We start from the raw sequence: 16850 nt of genomic DNA, 5'->3' as shown, positions 1-16850 counted from the left end.
TGATGCGTTTTAATGTATGATACTGTAAGCTTTGTCCCACATATGGTGATTTCCCTTGGTTGTTACTTCTTTTCAGTGACCAAAAGCCTCCAACAGACTCGCCACTTTTTGATGCTGCAAATGTTCTTGCATCCAACTACTAAATGAAACCTGGCAATAATCGAAGTCCTATATGAATCCATGCATACTCTTCTTTTTCTATGGTGCTCCAAAGACACTCATCCATCCATACTAGGAGCCTCGTTTTTAAACTAGTCTGTCTCCTTTCTCTGAGCATAAGAAAGAGTTACTGAGATACCGCATTGCCTTTTAGAAAGTCAAAAATCAACTGTAGCATGATAGTAGAATACATTTTTATTTATGATTGATAGATGGTAATCAAACAATAAAGAGGAACAAGTTCTTCAGTGAAGTATTGACCCAAAATAATTGTATTCTAAGAACAATTAGTATTTTGATCCAGTATTGTTATTTGTACGTTTCTCGAATGTTACTTTACACTAGGGGTTCATAGTAGTAGTACAATTAAGAGAAAAGAACAAAAATATCCCTTGTGACAGCAAGTAGGGAAATTCCCCTCTCCTTAAGAAAGATAATAAATGTTGTCTCAAGTTCCAATGACTAAGAACTCAGAGCCCCACAGTGGCTGACAATGGTCCTTAGACCCTCCTACAGATCTCATGGGAAAGTAACTTCTGAGTATTATCTATGTTATTAGTTTGGGACAATATATGTCACCAGCTTAGAGTAACAGTAGGAGGATAGCAGGCCCTGGTTTGAAGTTCCTCCATTGTGAAATGTTATTGGAAATACAGTTGAAGTTTAAAAAGATTGTTGGCATGGTCTGGAGACTAAGTGTCAGTCCAGTGGGGCTGCATCTTCAGGTGGAGGTGAGGGTGTTAGTAAGTTTTCAAAAGAGGTGACAGGGAAACGACTCTCTGACATCCACCTTGCAGGATCATTACTTACAGGTACCCGTCATTGGTCCACTATGGCCTTCAGTACCTGAAAATGTCAGTTGATTCATAAAACACACACACGTTTCTTGGAATTTTGCACCAGAGGATGAGGAAAGGGGGTGGGGAGATGTAGAAATTATAAAGTGGGTTTATAGTTTTAATATTTGATAATGGGAAGGTAATGTTAAGTATTAGTTTGTGAAGTCATGGAGAAATAAAAATCAAAGCTACAGTACATAAGGCACAAAATATTTTAAAGCTTAATATTTGAATTCTCAGTTTATCCTATTTGTAATTTTTGTTTAGTATGAAATTTGTACAAGCATTCTTCAAGAACACTGGAGGAAAGATGTGTTGGACAAAGCTTTGAGATTTTTACAAGAGAACAGCTTTTACCAGCACATTATTTTTCCAGTCGTTCATAAATAATATACAGCAGTGTACATGCAGGAAGATAGACCTACAGTAAGCATTAAATGGTTCCTCTTCTTGGACTGCCATGTAGCAAATTTGCTGCTTCTGTCAAGTGAAAAGAATGCGAAGCCTCTGGTTATGACAGCCAGGTAGAAGCTGGTTGGTTTTATGTATTCATTGTGAAGTTGAGAGTGAATATTATATTTTTAGAAAAGCCTGTTCTAAATCCCAGCCACACATTGAGTCCTAACTATTGATAATAAGAGGTTGTCTGTCAGGTGCTTATAAGCATTTGCGAGTGTTTAGTAGTTACAACTTGAAAATGTAACGAAAGATTAGTAGCCCTATGACCTGGTGTGCTGATCAGATGAAAATCCAGGTGGTGCCAGATGATCTTGTTCAGTGAAGAGGCAGACTCGTGACAAAACAGGGTTCTGATCAATTTAAATGTCAGTTTGTCCCAGATCAACCTCTCTGCTGAATGAAGTCATCAGGAACTAGCCAAAATAAGATTAGTGGTAGACATGACCAGGTTGAAAGAGTTTGCTCCAGAATTGGTTTAGCTACTTAGTTTCATAATAAGTAAGTATTCACATGTATTTATCAGTCAGTTTTTGACAGACATTTGTGTGTTTTACCATAATAAGACATTTTAATACCTGGTACTTTAATGTCTCTTTGTAGATGAAGGGAAAAATCAAACATTTACACGTACAATTTTTAATATGGCACAAAACAATATGTAGAAAGGATGGATAGGGCAATAATTTAGATAGTTCCAAAGAAGTAAATTTTTTTTTATAGATGTTGAAATGCAATTGCTTTATTGTATGCATTGTATTTTATTGAGACATGTAAGAAAATAAGACATTATTTTTATGTACGAATATAGATTGTGATGTGCATATATGTGTATGTGTATATATATGTATGTATGTGTGTGTATATATATATATATATATTATATGCATGCACACATTACATATGCATATATACCAGTCCCTCGTTATATGCGTTTCTCAAAATGCAAGCTCAAACATATATGGTGAAGCTATTCTACCAAGTCTGGTTTTATGCACAAAATGATCACAATTATGCAAATTGTGTGTACTTTGTATACTATTATAAATTGTTTTTTGATGTATTTTATGAAAAACATGAATCAAATACAGTATTCAGGTAATATAAATTCAGTGGAATGCACCCCTTGCATATATAGAGGAACTGATGCATGTGTGTGTATGCAATATATGTGTGTATGTATATATACACACACACACACAGACACACACGTGTTTGGGAGGAAAGTGAATAAAGTAGACACAGGTCCTGGTCCGAGTTTATTTTTTGCTAGTCAGGAATAAACTCAGACTAAGACCCATGTCTTCTTTATTATCTACCTTCCTCAACTTGTTATAATGTCTCATATTTACATATATGTATATTACACATTCCTTTTGGAGTAATTTGCATCAAATATGAGATTTGAATATTTTGTTCTGGCTGATATCAGGCAATTTTGTTGAGCCTAAGAGCAAATGAGTTGTGTAATAGCTTTGATTAAACTGTTATCATAACCATTTCAGAGCTGAGAGTCAGTTAAGGAGTTTGATCATGCAATTGCCAGGCAATTTATTTAAATTTTGGTGAACCCTGTGACATCATTGAGTATGTGTGTATATATATGTATGTATGTATATATACATATATATATATATATATATATATATATATATTATATATATATATATATATATATATATATATATATATATATATATATATATATATAAAATCAGGTGGGATGAGCGAGTGTAATCATGTTTTCACTCTTCACAAGACTTCTCAGTCCCTCCCTTGCCCCCATCTGCTTATGTGTTTTAATTTGCATGGGGAGATTACAGGTTCCTTCTTATCCTTCCTACCACCACCACCACCAGTAGAGTATTAGACAAGAAGGTGGATATCTAGATTGTTTCAGGAATAACTTAAAAGAAGACAGCAGAAACAAGGAATAGTGAAAGTTAAAAAAAGTAGCTCAGCATCTTTATATTTGTGGAAATAAATGAAAAGAAATAGATAAATAATTCAATAAAATATCTTATTAAATGTTGGATGGAACTGGACCATGCAGGTGCTACTGAAGTCCCTAGTGGTAAATTAGATATCTTTGCTGTCAATACCCTAGTATGGGGATATATGAATACATACACATATGTGTGTGTATATATATATATATAAATATATATATACACACACACACAAACATATATACAAGTAATGATGAATATGGGTCCTTAATGAGTATTTGTAAATGGGGATCCTGTAAAGTGTCAGAGAAATTAATCACTGCTGCCTGTCTTCAAAATTCACCAATAAGGCATAATGGATCCCCATTTTTCTCTTGCAAAGATTGAGAGATACTTTGACTTAGCTATCCCTTGTACAAGGAGGAAAGGACCATTGGTGTATATATTGTATACAAATGTATGAATATGCATATGATTACTCAATTTGTCCAAAGGGTTCACATAATGCTGAATGAAATAGCCAGGCAGTTGTGGAAGTAATGTGTAACCTAATATACATGTGAATTAAGCATTAGAGATCAGACTTCTTCTCTGCTGATGGGGTCACATGTTGCAGAAAGAAATAGCATGGCAGCAGCCAAAATAGAAATATTTATTATTTCATTTCATTTTTATTTATTTATTTAATTTTTTTAAGAATTGGTGTGCAATTGATTTTTGTAACCAAAAGTATGTTCAGATGTTGGAAGTGTGGTTGTTTTGTTCTTTATAGACGTCTTGTTTCTCTTTTATTGAAAATCTGGTTGTATGGTAGGACGGTTTAATTTTTAACTCTCTCTCTCTCTCTCTCTCTCTCTTCCTCTCCATCCTTTTCTCTCTCTTTTCTTTGTCATAATAGGTATTAGTTTGTATTCAGAGAAATTCTTAGTTTGTATATCGTCAGTTGAGTTGTATTCACTGTTCACTGTTGTATAGGAAAAAAGTTAATTGTAATTTATTGCAGTGCCCTTATGTTAAGAACCTAAACTTAGAACTAATGGGATGTAAGTTTTGCCTGCAAGTTAATTTGTGTTATGCCTCAGTTATGTCTGTTGATTAAAGACTCAGCCAAAGAAAGACTTGCAAATAATGTTGATCTCAGTATTTCATTTGCATTCCAGCAATTCTCTCTCTCTATCTTTCTCTCACTCACTCTCTCATGCTCTTTTTCTCACACTGTTGAACCTCATAATCAAAATTGACGTGGGTGTTTTTTTATAATGATGCTGTGTATAAAGAATTCTCAAGAGTTTTCCATGTATTTGAACTCTGTATGTATAATATTAATGCAGACTGCCCTGTATAGGGAAGTATATTATTTATGACATGTTGATGGTTATCCAACAGGCATTTACATTTACAATGTTAATGACTTTGAGGTATACTGCCAAATATAATTTGTCTTTGTCTGGCAGTTGAGTAACTTAATATAGCTTCTGTTTATAATTAGAAAATTGTGTGTTGCTCCTAATTGTGATAGAAACATTGCTACTTAATTTTTGAAACATGATTTTGTTGTTAATCACATGAGAAGAACCAGGTCATATTGCTTTTGTTCATTTCTTGTAAGGAAGTTAAGATGACGTATAGATTTTCATTAAAAATAGAAGAGGTGGGTAGACAGTTATTTCTTCTAGCTCTCTTATGTAGTTAATGTGCAGTTTGTGCTCCTGTACTTTTTAATATAATATGTAACTGTGGTGTTAACTAGAGCAGATTTTTATTTTTTATTTTTTTTATTTTTCTTCTTCTTCTCTAAGGTGTCATTGTATTTGAATGATAATAATTGTCGACTCGAGTTTCATTGGCTGAAAACCCACAACCCCAAAGTAGCAGACAAAGGTCATAGGCTCCTCATATAGATCTCTCTGGGAAGAAACACATGTCAGTGTTTTGTTAATGCGAGGCTGATTCTGTGTCACCAGCATATAGCAATAGGAGGAAAGCAGTTGCTGGTTGTCAGCAATCCTAATGTGAAAAAGTGGATAGAATATAGTCAGAGTTGGCAGAGATCCTGGGTCAGGTCCAAAGATTGCGTGCAATTCTAGATAGAAGTGAGACTGTTGGAAAGTTAGGTGGTTGGTCTCAAAGTACTTGTTTTGTGATGTGAATGTGCTTTTGTGTGGATGTTGTACAGTGCAAGTGGTAAGTTGCTGTACATGTTTGTGTATAATGATGTGTGTGTGTGTATGTGTTTTCATTCATTTTGTTGTACTTGTGTAGTGTAACGATGGGTGAGTAGAGCTGAAGGTTCGTGCACAGAACTGTATCTCTCATTTTCATGTGATGTTCATTAGGAAGGATTTTGGTTTCAGGATGCAAATGATCTATAGGGTGGTTTGTGTGCATCCCGTTTTCATTGCTTTGTTTTGTATAGTTTGTAGGGGTATCCAGGGGCATACCCCCTGGGAGGGTAGGGAGGGCCACTGCCCCCCATCCCCTGGAATTTTTCAAATTTCTACTTCCACATTTTCTCGGAACTACCCCACTAAATTGGTGGGGTAGTTCCCAGAAAATGTAGTAGTTAAAAAATTGGAAAATTCAGTGGCAGGGGGCAGTTGCCCTCCCTGCCCCCCCAGAGGGTATGGCCCTGGTATAATTGGTTTTCTGATTGTTGGGAACTATGCTGTGGAAGCATAATGAAGTATGGTTCTCAAGAATTGTTTGTAGACTGTGATTAGGATTAGTGTATCCCCCTGCCGACCAAAATTTGTGCTTGCTACTAATCTTTGTCTGCTTATTTTCTAATTGCTAGCTTGTGTATATTAGTGAAGATAATTGTTGCCTCAAATTTTACTGACTGTAAACTCACAGCCCAACAATAACAAGCAACAGTTCCAGGGTGCTCCCATAGGTCTTTCGAGAAGTAAATGTTACACAGTTGTATTAGTGTTGATTCTATGTCTACTGCTTAAAATAGCAGGGAGAGGGAAATAGATACCTATTGTCCTCTCTCCATTGTAAAAAAGCTAGGAAAGAATAGCCAAAGTTGATAGGGATCTTAGATCTGGTCTTAAGACTAAATACCAGGTGGTGATGATGGGATTTGGAGATAAAAGGTAGAGAGACAAAAATCAGCTTCTCTTGTGCATGAGCAGCTCATTTAGGTAACCATCATTGTCCATCCCCCAAAATTATGTATTTCCAGAATCTGCATGTATGTGTGTATCTATGTATTCTATATACCAAGGGCTTCATCCACTTATAGTGGAAGTAGCCAGGTCAAGGCATGCACCTACTTCCACCCAATCCACTCCCATCCACCACCCATTTTATCTTCCCAAACTCCCCATGGATAAAGGTTCATCTTTGTCTCCTTCCTACTGTCCAGGTCAGAAACAGTGCAGCAATATATACGTTATATGGTAAGGGGAAGGCTAACCCGAAGAAGATAACTTGATGACATCTATTTAAACTAAATATCACCACTTTTTCTTATTAAAATTGCCTTTATGGTAGTACCCTGAGAGGAGAAATTTTCTCTTTTCATATTACAAGGATTTACAGTTTTCAAATTCTAAAGGAATTGTGTTTTCACATGAGGAATAATTGCTGTCTTCATCCCTGCCTAATGTGTGTGTGTGTGTGTGTATATATATATATATATATATATATATATATATATATATATATATATATATATATATATATATATATATATGGTTAAAAAATGTCAGGGACTCCCCTATGAAGAGGCTAGGATACCTTACAGAGGACTTTGTAGTTTGGAATTTAATGAACCATGCCCATGGTCCAACTTGCTGGTGGCACGTTTTGAACTGCCATCACATTGATCTCCACCACCAGTGGTAGTGCTCTAATCCACTCTTTCTCCTCCCACTTTCTCTCTCTCTCTCTCATGCTCACTAGTAACTTCCACCATTACCACTTGTTCAACAGGAATAGCAGTTTTAAGCTCTGTAGGTATGGGAGGCCAAAATCAATCTCCATATAAACATTTTGACTGTCAGACCTTGAATCATGCTTCCAGCCTCCTTATTTTTCTGCCCTTTTCTGTGCCTATATTGTTTCCATTATTTATTTATATTTATTATGTTATATTTATTTTATTAACTTTTTTCTGTAGTTATCTTGATCTCCACTCTTGAATTTTCTATATAGTTCCTTTTTCTACATCTTTCTTTACTTCATCAATGTATCACTCAAGACCAATTAAGTACCTGCTGGTAATGTTCCTGCAAGAATTAAGCAAGAGAGAATCTTTGTCCTGCCACCTATCTTCAAATCTCATACCTTCATATAGACATGCTGGCCCATGGTCAACTTTTTTCTCTGTCAACTTAGCTATATGAGGTGCTCCATGCCAGACAAAGATGCCATCACCTCAAAGATACATTTCCTTTGAGTGCCTCATTTGGTCAGACTTTAGACAGTGGTAACTTAGAACAAGGTTTTGGCGTCTCAGCCTGTTTGGCTGGCAGTGCCTCATACTTCCCCTACCTTTTCATGGAAGTACCAATGAATGCTCTCCTACTAATGTAAGACAGTGACATGTACACATTAATACAACACAGACAACAATCCAAAGTTTCTTTCCAGAGATCTGTGGGAAGGCCCAAGGACCATTGCCAGTCTCGTTGGGGATGCAGGTTTTCTAGCCAGTGAGACTTGTGACATATATTATTTTTCTTTGTTGGACAGCTTTACCAATTATCCTATCTTTGTAAGCACCCAGGAACCATGCACCTTTACACTTCTTAGGACACCATTTTAAAACTTTTTTTTTTTTTTTTTTTTTTTTCATGTTTCTTTCTTAATCCTTTTCCTAAGTTTCTCATGTTTTGCCACCAGCACTGTCATCCATTACTGCTCTTCTCAACATTCTCAGACTGTCTAGAGCTAACAGACTCCCTTTAATTTTTCATTATACTGTTTATTGATCGAGAGGAACCTGTCTCCTTTACAAAGATGGTGGCTGAGTTGAAGCTACTCTTGCCTCAATTTTTGTTGGGGAAAAATATAAAAAAGGGTTCCCCAGTCTTCTCACCTTGCCTCATTCAGTCACCTTGTATGACACACAGGGGAAGAAATTGGCGTTATTCTTGCTCTCCACCATACCATGCTATGGGTTTCACTAAGGGGAAAACACACAGCCCAACCGTTGCTGGCAGTGGTCCTCAGAACCTCCCACAGATCTCACCAGGAAGAAACTTTAGACTATTATCTATGTTGTATCAGTGTGGGGCTGTTTCTGTGTTACCAGCTGATAGTGATAGGAAGAGCAGAGCAGCTGCCAATTGTCAGCTTTCCACGTGTGAAAAGTATAAGAAATTCAGTTAAAGTTGATAGATGTGCCCAGTCTGGAGACCAAGTGCCAGCCCCTCAAGGCTGCACATCTTGATGGGGGTGAGGGGGGTGATGGGTTTTAAAAATGGGCAACTTCACTGTCCATCTTGCAGGACCACCACATAGAGTTATCATCGTTGGTCCCACTAAGAAAAAATAGAGGTGAAGTCATAGGTATGGTAAAGAAAAGGGTAGCAGGAAGTGGGATAGTGGAAGTTAAGTGACTCACCTTTCTTCTTCGAACAGAGATCAATCTCTAATCATAAATGAATGCTGTATAACTCGATCAGTCAGGGGTGTCACTAAAATCCTTAAAGTGGTGGTTACATAAAACTTAAGCAGTCAGTGGCACATATGGCTACCATGACATATACTACAATCTTCCTATTTTTTTTTTTTTTTTTTTTTTTTTTTTTTTTTTTGAGCATTTCTATACCATGGTTTTCAGAAAACTGTTGGTACTGACTACATCAGTCTTTCCATGCAGACCTGGAACATCCCATCCCCATTTCATGCACTCTACTCTCCATTTTAAGTTTCCAAGAATTCCTCTCTCCTCCTTAGTTTCTCTTGTACCATTCTTAGATTCATGTTCTCTAGAGCACAATACAATAGCTCTCAATAATATATATGACCCAACAATAATTGCCCAAAAATAGCAGCCAAAAACACACTGATCTACCTCAACAAGCTAGAACTAAGGCTGAGACAAAAGAGAATTATTTGCCTTCCTTCATGTCATTAGCTACAATGAATCAAAGAAGCATTCAACTGTCAGTTTAAAATGCTAACTCCTCCCATTAGACCAAAACAGTAAAATACTAAACCTCACTCTCCATACACACATGGCATGTAGCCCGCCCATCAAAGACCTGAACATATTAAGTACAAGTCTTGGGCAGTAGAAGGAAACACTATTCACAATATATAAACAGCTCCTGAACACTTCTCTTAACTATTTATCCATAATGTAGTACTCGCTTGAGAAAACAGACATCATATAAACAATTTTCAATAAAGCATTGATGGCTGCACTGAAACGACTTAGTAGAACATCTACATTCACAACCAAAATCCTTCCAATAGAGCAGCAAGTGAGGATGATAGGGACAGTTCTACGCAAGAGACCTCAAATTTTCACACTCCGCACACCATATCACACAAGCACAATCCACTGAATGCAAGTGGGGGGAAAAAAGGAATACAGTACTCAAACATCAACAATACCCTACCCCATGCACCCAACAACACATCCATACAAAACCACATGCATGCTCAAATCACAAAATAAGCACTCCACAATAGACCTCCAAATTCAATACTACACCAGGCTCCCCCAGACAACCCATACGAGAAATCACTCTCAAGACAAATAAGAACCACACTGGTAGGTCACTGCCATGCATTAAAACTACTAACACAGAATTAACTTGGCAAACAACACCGCCCCAGATGCAGCCACCACCCAGAAAACTGAGGACATCTCATTCTACACTGACCAACCCTCACCTTATCCAGCCAACAACATGAGATTTATTCTTTGAGTGATTGAGCTGAGTCATTGGCTGTGGCAGGTTGCAGGGCTGCTGCAAGAAAGACCTTTACCAACAGATTAATTGATTGAAGCTCCACAGCCTTCACTTCATCATTCTTGCCTTTACTTCTTTATTCAATTGAAATCAGAAACTTTTTTATCTATTTGGTCTGATTTAGCACATATACAACTACTCATACTAGGATTTCTCCTTTCACCTTCATCCTTACTATTCTTGATCCCATGCATCTTTTTTTCTTTTCTTTTTTTTCCACAAATTAAACTTAAGATTGGAATGTGCCTTCTTTTAGGCAACTCCACGATGTAGATGCATCTGGACAAAAAACTGTTTCTTGATATTGTGTATTTATCCAATGGTGTACAGGAAAGGATATGTGCTCATGGTGTACTATCTCTCAATCTCCATGATTCACTCATTTGGTTCAGCTTTATGAAATTCTCCTCTCAGAGAGGGCTAGGATGGTACTTCCTTGTGGAAAACTTGTTGAATCATTGAATTTAGTGTTGAGACATTCTGACAGGTTGGTGTAAGTGGGAAGAGGAAACATAGGGGTCTTAATCCAAGTTTATGCCTGACTAGAAAGCTCATTATAAAACTAGTCAGGATTAAACTTTGATTAAAGCTCTTGTGTTTCCTCTTCCTACCTATGTCAGGGAATTTAATGTAATACAGTGAGTCCTTATATGGTAATTCTTTATCCGGTAAATTCACAGTTACGGTATTTGGTAATTACTACCCTCGATTCTATTTATGGTAAGAAAAATTCAGATATGGTATCTGCTCGTGTTTTGGAGGTAAAATTAGATATTTTGAAGAGGAAAGAGCAGGGAGAAGGTAGTACGTCTGCCATAAGTCGAAACTTGGGTTTGGTATATGGTAATTTCAATTTGCGGTAAGGTTTTCAGGAACGCATATGTACCGTATAACGAGGACTCACTGTATGCCCTAACTATGAACTTACTAGCAGGCAGCCTTAAACTGCCTCCACTCCTGACCTTTTGCTCAAGTAGTGACTCTCTAAGCTGCTCAGCCACACAGATATTAAACGGCCTTTTCCATGTTACGAGGAGAGTGGCCAAATCTAAGCATACACCTAACCTTACACCCATCTATTATACATCTATCTCAAACCTTGTCTCTGGCTTCTTCAGCTATCTTATGATCTACAATGAATCATTTTCATATTTTTTTTTTCACAAATTCTTGGCATATATTCACACATCCAATTTATAAAGGGATAATATTACCTGTTTCCTCTAAGTTGGTTTCTTTGAGGAAGAAGTTCATCTTCCCAAAATTGGGTATGCTTTTTGTAAAACTTTTTCCTTAGTTGAAGTACTCCATCTTCCAGCTGGAATTCAAATGGTACATGGTCACTCTTTCCTATAGGGTAAAGATTGTTTAAGGGAGTCAGTAATGTTTGGTTTTGTGGTAAGTAGCTAGTCTAATCTTAATAGAATGTCGTCTCTTGCTTGAGTTGTCTTTTACCCATTGGGTTTCATGTTTTCAGGTGCAATATTTAACAGTTTATTTCATCAGAAATATTTATTACAACATGCATCCTATTCCTCTCCGCTTACCTCTGTAATTATAGCCTCCAATGATGATGATATTGCCACTTTATTCATCAGTATTTTTTAAGAGGAAAAATGTCTCAACATGTCCAGGTATGAAGCTTCATTCCAAGCTGTTATGTTGTGTGGGGAATATACAGTACCATGATATTCCTCGTATCAGGCCTTCTGGTTTTAATTTGCTGATGAATTGCTTCAGTCATGCACTCATTCATATTTCTGTCCTCCTCCATTGTCATTCCTTACAACAATCTTCACCCCAAACCCATTTCCCTTACATGTCTCACCTTCAGTCAATGTTGTAATGATTCCCCAGTTGTGGATTAACATTTCTTGGGAGCTTAGTTTCCACTAAGCTTAAAGTATCAAGTCTGCCATATACATTTCCATAAGTTTCCTTTAATTTCCTTCCTCTCCTCTCTCTCTCTCTCTCTTTTTTGTGACATTTCCTCAGTCTGAATTGGGACTCTTGAGAACAAGTGCTGTTTTTATTCTAATGTCTTTATGTTCGTATCCTTGATTTTATATACAAGTTCCCTTGTTTTTGGCTTGTTCATCTTTAGTAGCATCATACCTTAAACTTGTCATTAATGGCTATTTCCAGGACCTGGTGGTTATCTTTTTTATGGTAGATTGTGATTTGAATCATTCAATGGGCATAGACACAAGCCATCCCACGTGTACTGACCGAGCTTGAACAAATCTTACCTCATCAGTTTCTTCTTTGTCATTTCCCATAATCATGAAAGTAATTTCTTTAGCATTCCACAGCTCATGATCCCTACATTCCAGGAAATTATTTTATCCTCTGCCCAGACACGGCAAGAGTGGCACATTTAGATTTGTCCACTACATCCCAGATGAGGGTTTTTATGTATGCACATTTGCATGCATGTATGTGTGTATATGTATATATACACACGTGTGTATGTGTGTATAAAGATAACCGTCATCACATCTTTCAGCCAATTTTGAACTTTTTTCTTCTGCTCCGTAATTGCTCTGAAGTTAACATTTCCTTCTATTGATTAGGGAACCAACCTTCTTGATCCTCAAACAATCCCTCAATCTTTTCCTCATTTTGCTTGATCCTGGCATGGCCTTCATTTATTATAATGAGACATTGATCCCTTTTAAAGCCATCTCTACAAATTATGAATCTCAGTTCTAAGAGACAAGATTGCTTTGTTCATTAATTTTATTTCATTTTAACCTGCACTCATTTCCAAGAAATGTGCATGTGTGTATTTACCTAATTGTAATAAAAGGAATGGAGCAATGCTCATTGTATCCTGTCTCCTATTCTCTAATTTTCTAACATACCTAGATTCAAATTCATATACAGTTCCAACTTAATTTATATCCTTGATTTCCAATTATCATGTATGTGTGTGTTTGTGCAAGTAAGATTAATGAAGTCATGCAAATTATTGAGTAACAAAGAGTAAATGTTGAATGTTTTCATGACCTCTCATAGTGGTAATGATTGTTGCTGTAGGTTTCACCGACTGGAAACCCACAGCCCAAGAGTAACTGCCAACAATCCCTGTGCTCTCCCATAGATCTCCCAGGGAAGAAATATGAAATGTTGTCTGTGTCGTATTAGTGTGGGACTTTGCAAAGTACATATGTACTAAAAGGCCTGTCCCCCTTTACGGTGAGGTGAAGTCAAATCATACACCCACCTTCATCTTGGGGATGAAAGGTCATCCCTAATCCTTGTTACATTGCTTAGGTCAAAGGTGATCCAACAAGACATTGCTTCCACAGGAGGGCCAAATAGCTGTTCTGTGTAAGCAGATTATAATGTTAAAAAGACGTGAGCTGTCACCAGTTGTCAGTTCTAATGTGAAAAAGTGAAAGAAATAGTCATACTTGATTGAGATCTTGGAACTGACCTTTAGACTAGTACTGAGCCCCTGAGGGCTTCATCTCTAGACAGAGGTGAGGATATTGACAGGCAACAGGGAGACGATTCTCCCTGATGTCCATCTTGCAGGACCACCACATGCAGGTATCCATCATTGGCTCCACCTCTCGTTAATAAGGCGTCAAGTCCAATTAATAATTTAAAGTTTAGCCGAGATCATTTTACAACTCATTCATAGTCACTGCTTTTGCCACAAATAAGAAAATACGTCAGGAATTTTTTTCATTACCACAGGTCATCATGGGGTATGGGGTAAATAAGAATAGGATCGTATTAGTTGGCAGGTACATTGAAAAAGTATTTTTTAGGTAAAGCTCTCATTATTGTTTTTTATATATATATATATAAAATCTGTGGTGGTAAACACAGTCAATGATGATTGAGTGTGTTTAGCTCTGGAAGGAGTATGACTACGGTTTGTCCATCCATTAGTTTATCTCATGCAGGGTCTTTTGCTGTGGTGTAAATAAATGGTGCTTATCACATTAGATCATTGCCCTTCAACTTCTTTATCACATATTTTGACATTAAATCTAAGGACACTGTAGTTTTGAGTAATGACAGGATCCATAATTGACCATCATTATTAGTTTCACTATTGTATAGGTATTTTGTATAACCTATATGGTTTCCTTTTCCTATTTGTTTGATTTTCTGAACTTTGTAGCATGTCTCAACTTGTTTACTGTACTACATTTGGTGTGTGCAAATACAAAGGCATTACTTCAGAGTAATATGAATTCTGTAACCTCAATCTCCCAGCTGCACATTTATAAGGAATAAGTATGCATTATTATTCATTATTATCATCATTATTATTATTATCATTATTATTATTTTTCCAACTTCTTCATATATAGTGGAATTTTCTTGCAATTTTCCTAGGTTAGAACTAGCTGTAGTGATCAAAGTGATATAAATGAGAAAGATGATTAAGTGTTGCACAATGTGATTGCAGATTAAAGTTTACAGTTTATGCAAATTTATTCATTTTCATTTTTAGAATTAGTAATTCTCTTACCATCATTATTTTTCCATTCCTCATTTAGTTTTGTCATGGCACTAAATTGTAGGCAAAATAAACATTTACAGATTGAAGTTATGTTTACAGAAGTGCTGTTAAATCAAGTTTGTTTCATTTCATTTAATTCATGATTTGTATAGTAATGTAAGGTTCTGCATATTCATATTCTGAGACTTTTGTATGTGTACAAGTAATATTGTAGTCAATAAAATGTATTGATGATCATGAAGTTCTGATTTTTTTCCCAACCTTGTAGATGATGTTTTTATGAATTATAATGGAGTTGTTTACCTTAGTTTGTGTACATAGTTTATTTTCCAAGTGATGCAAGTTTGCAGCACATGCTTAGAGGATAGAGATCCAGTCACTAGCACGAGCCACAAAGTCAACAGGGGAAGGTTCTGTTTATTTTCACTCCACTTAAGTGATTGATACCAGTCATATAATGGCCAATCAACCAATCACAAGAAAATTGTTTTGTTAATCATCATATTGTGCCCTCCCTTTTGTTGTAGATCTATCCTTTAAGTACTGCTGCTCTTTTGCATATATGGCTCTGTTATAATAATTTGCAGCCCTGTTGACTTGTGGTGTGGAGTATAAGATGGTGGCTATTTAAGGTTGCATGCTCTTTGTGCATGAGCAAGAGGGTTTGCATTTGATGTTATCTCAGGTGCGGGTGATGGCAGCAATTCCAAACCTTCCTGGTTATCAACCTTCAGTAGCAATTATCACTCTGGCCTCGAAACTGTGAGAGTGCCATAGAGTGATAATGTTCTTAAAGGCTCATGATTTGACCATATATGTAATTGTCATGGGGAAGAAAAGTTTTAAAATGATATTGTGTATGCAGTATTTGCTTGATAAAGATATATAATTTCATAAGTAAAAAAAATAAGGGGCACATTATGCTCTGGTGAATTATGGGATGCTGTATATATGAACATATGAAAATACTTGCATATGCATGTTTGCAGATGAATGAAATTTAGGCTGATGCAAATGTCAATATGTGTGTGTGCATTTCTGGGCAAATGTGTGTGTGTGTATACCTAGGAATATGTACCCATGTATCCAACCTAGGAAAGGCATTATACTTATGAAATCCCCCTTTTTTTTCTCATACCTAGCTTTGAAATTGGTTATAGATTTAGCTTGGGTTATATTAGCTTCTAAGCTATTCTAGGAGATGATGCATCTGTATGGAGAGCTGTATTTCTTGAGATCATTTAGGCATTTTATTTATTCATTCATTTATTATATTTATGTATTTATTTATTTATCTTCTCCCCACTCCAACCTATTCCTGCAACACATTTACCCTTGTCACAGACCATGAGATCTCATCTGTCAGTATAATCTGTTAAATTGCCCCATGTTTGTACATAATTGTAATATACAAGGAGAGCTACACTTATAGGGGTCTTGTTTTTCTCCAACATCATAAATTTTGCTTCTGGTTTAGGCATGGTCATTGTCATCTAAGGCTATTCTAGGGATTGATGCTTCTATGCAGAAAACTTTCTTAACATCCTTGACATTTTGTCTTCTATGTTTGCATGACCTTGTGATGTCCTACCTATTGTTTACCTAATTAGTGGGAATTTACACATATGGTCCTGTCTCTTATATCACAATTAGTCAAACTTTGCCTAGCATATTCAGTTTCTGCCTTCACTCTCAGGTCTGTGATGTGTGGGCTGATGGTCATGTATCATAAGAGAGGCCCAATATTTTAAGGTTTTTGTCCAGTGGGAGAGGTTGGTCATTTGATTTTATCTGACTGTTGGCATTTCTTTGATTCATGGTAGTTAGGGATATGCACTGTCCCTGTGACTGCTGAATAGGAACAAACATTCTGTTTTATTTCATCTATAGTTCTACCTTGTTAGGGTAGATTTGTAAGTTTGTGGATGCTGTTTTGTAGTTGCAGTAATGGGCTGTTATTCTTAGGTCATCTGTATATGTGAGAGCCTTGATGTTATGCTTTGGGCTGGGTGTGCCAAAGGTCGGTTGA

At 36.5% G+C, this 16850-nt stretch overlaps 1 protein-coding gene across 16 annotated transcripts in view; it reads left to right on the top strand.

Moving 5' to 3' along the window:
* The window catches only part of Stat92E (Signal transducer and transcription activator Stat92E), an 86462-nt gene that overhangs the window by 55427 nt on the left and 14185 nt on the right, over positions 1–16850 (top strand). The window contains exon 17 of one of the 16 annotated variants that reach the window (XM_076200522.1): positions 77–3021. The exons of 14 other annotated variants lie outside the window; for them this stretch is intronic. In XM_076200522.1, coding sequence (XP_076056637.1) covers positions 77–143 — 67 coding nt within the window. In that variant the 3' untranslated portion in view covers positions 144–3021. Of the gene's footprint in view, positions 1–76; positions 3022–16850 lie in introns of those variants that run through there. One more of the 16 variants, XM_076200528.1, reaches the window with a different exon arrangement.

This window comes from Oratosquilla oratoria, chromosome 17 (genome assembly GCF_046742065.1).
Source record: "Oratosquilla oratoria isolate Oo_2021 chromosome 17, ASM4674206v1, whole genome shotgun sequence".
In the NCBI taxonomy this organism is placed as follows: Eukaryota; Metazoa; Arthropoda; class Malacostraca; order Stomatopoda; family Squillidae; genus Oratosquilla; species Oratosquilla oratoria.
This window is presented reverse-complemented; position numbering and strand designations above follow the sequence as displayed.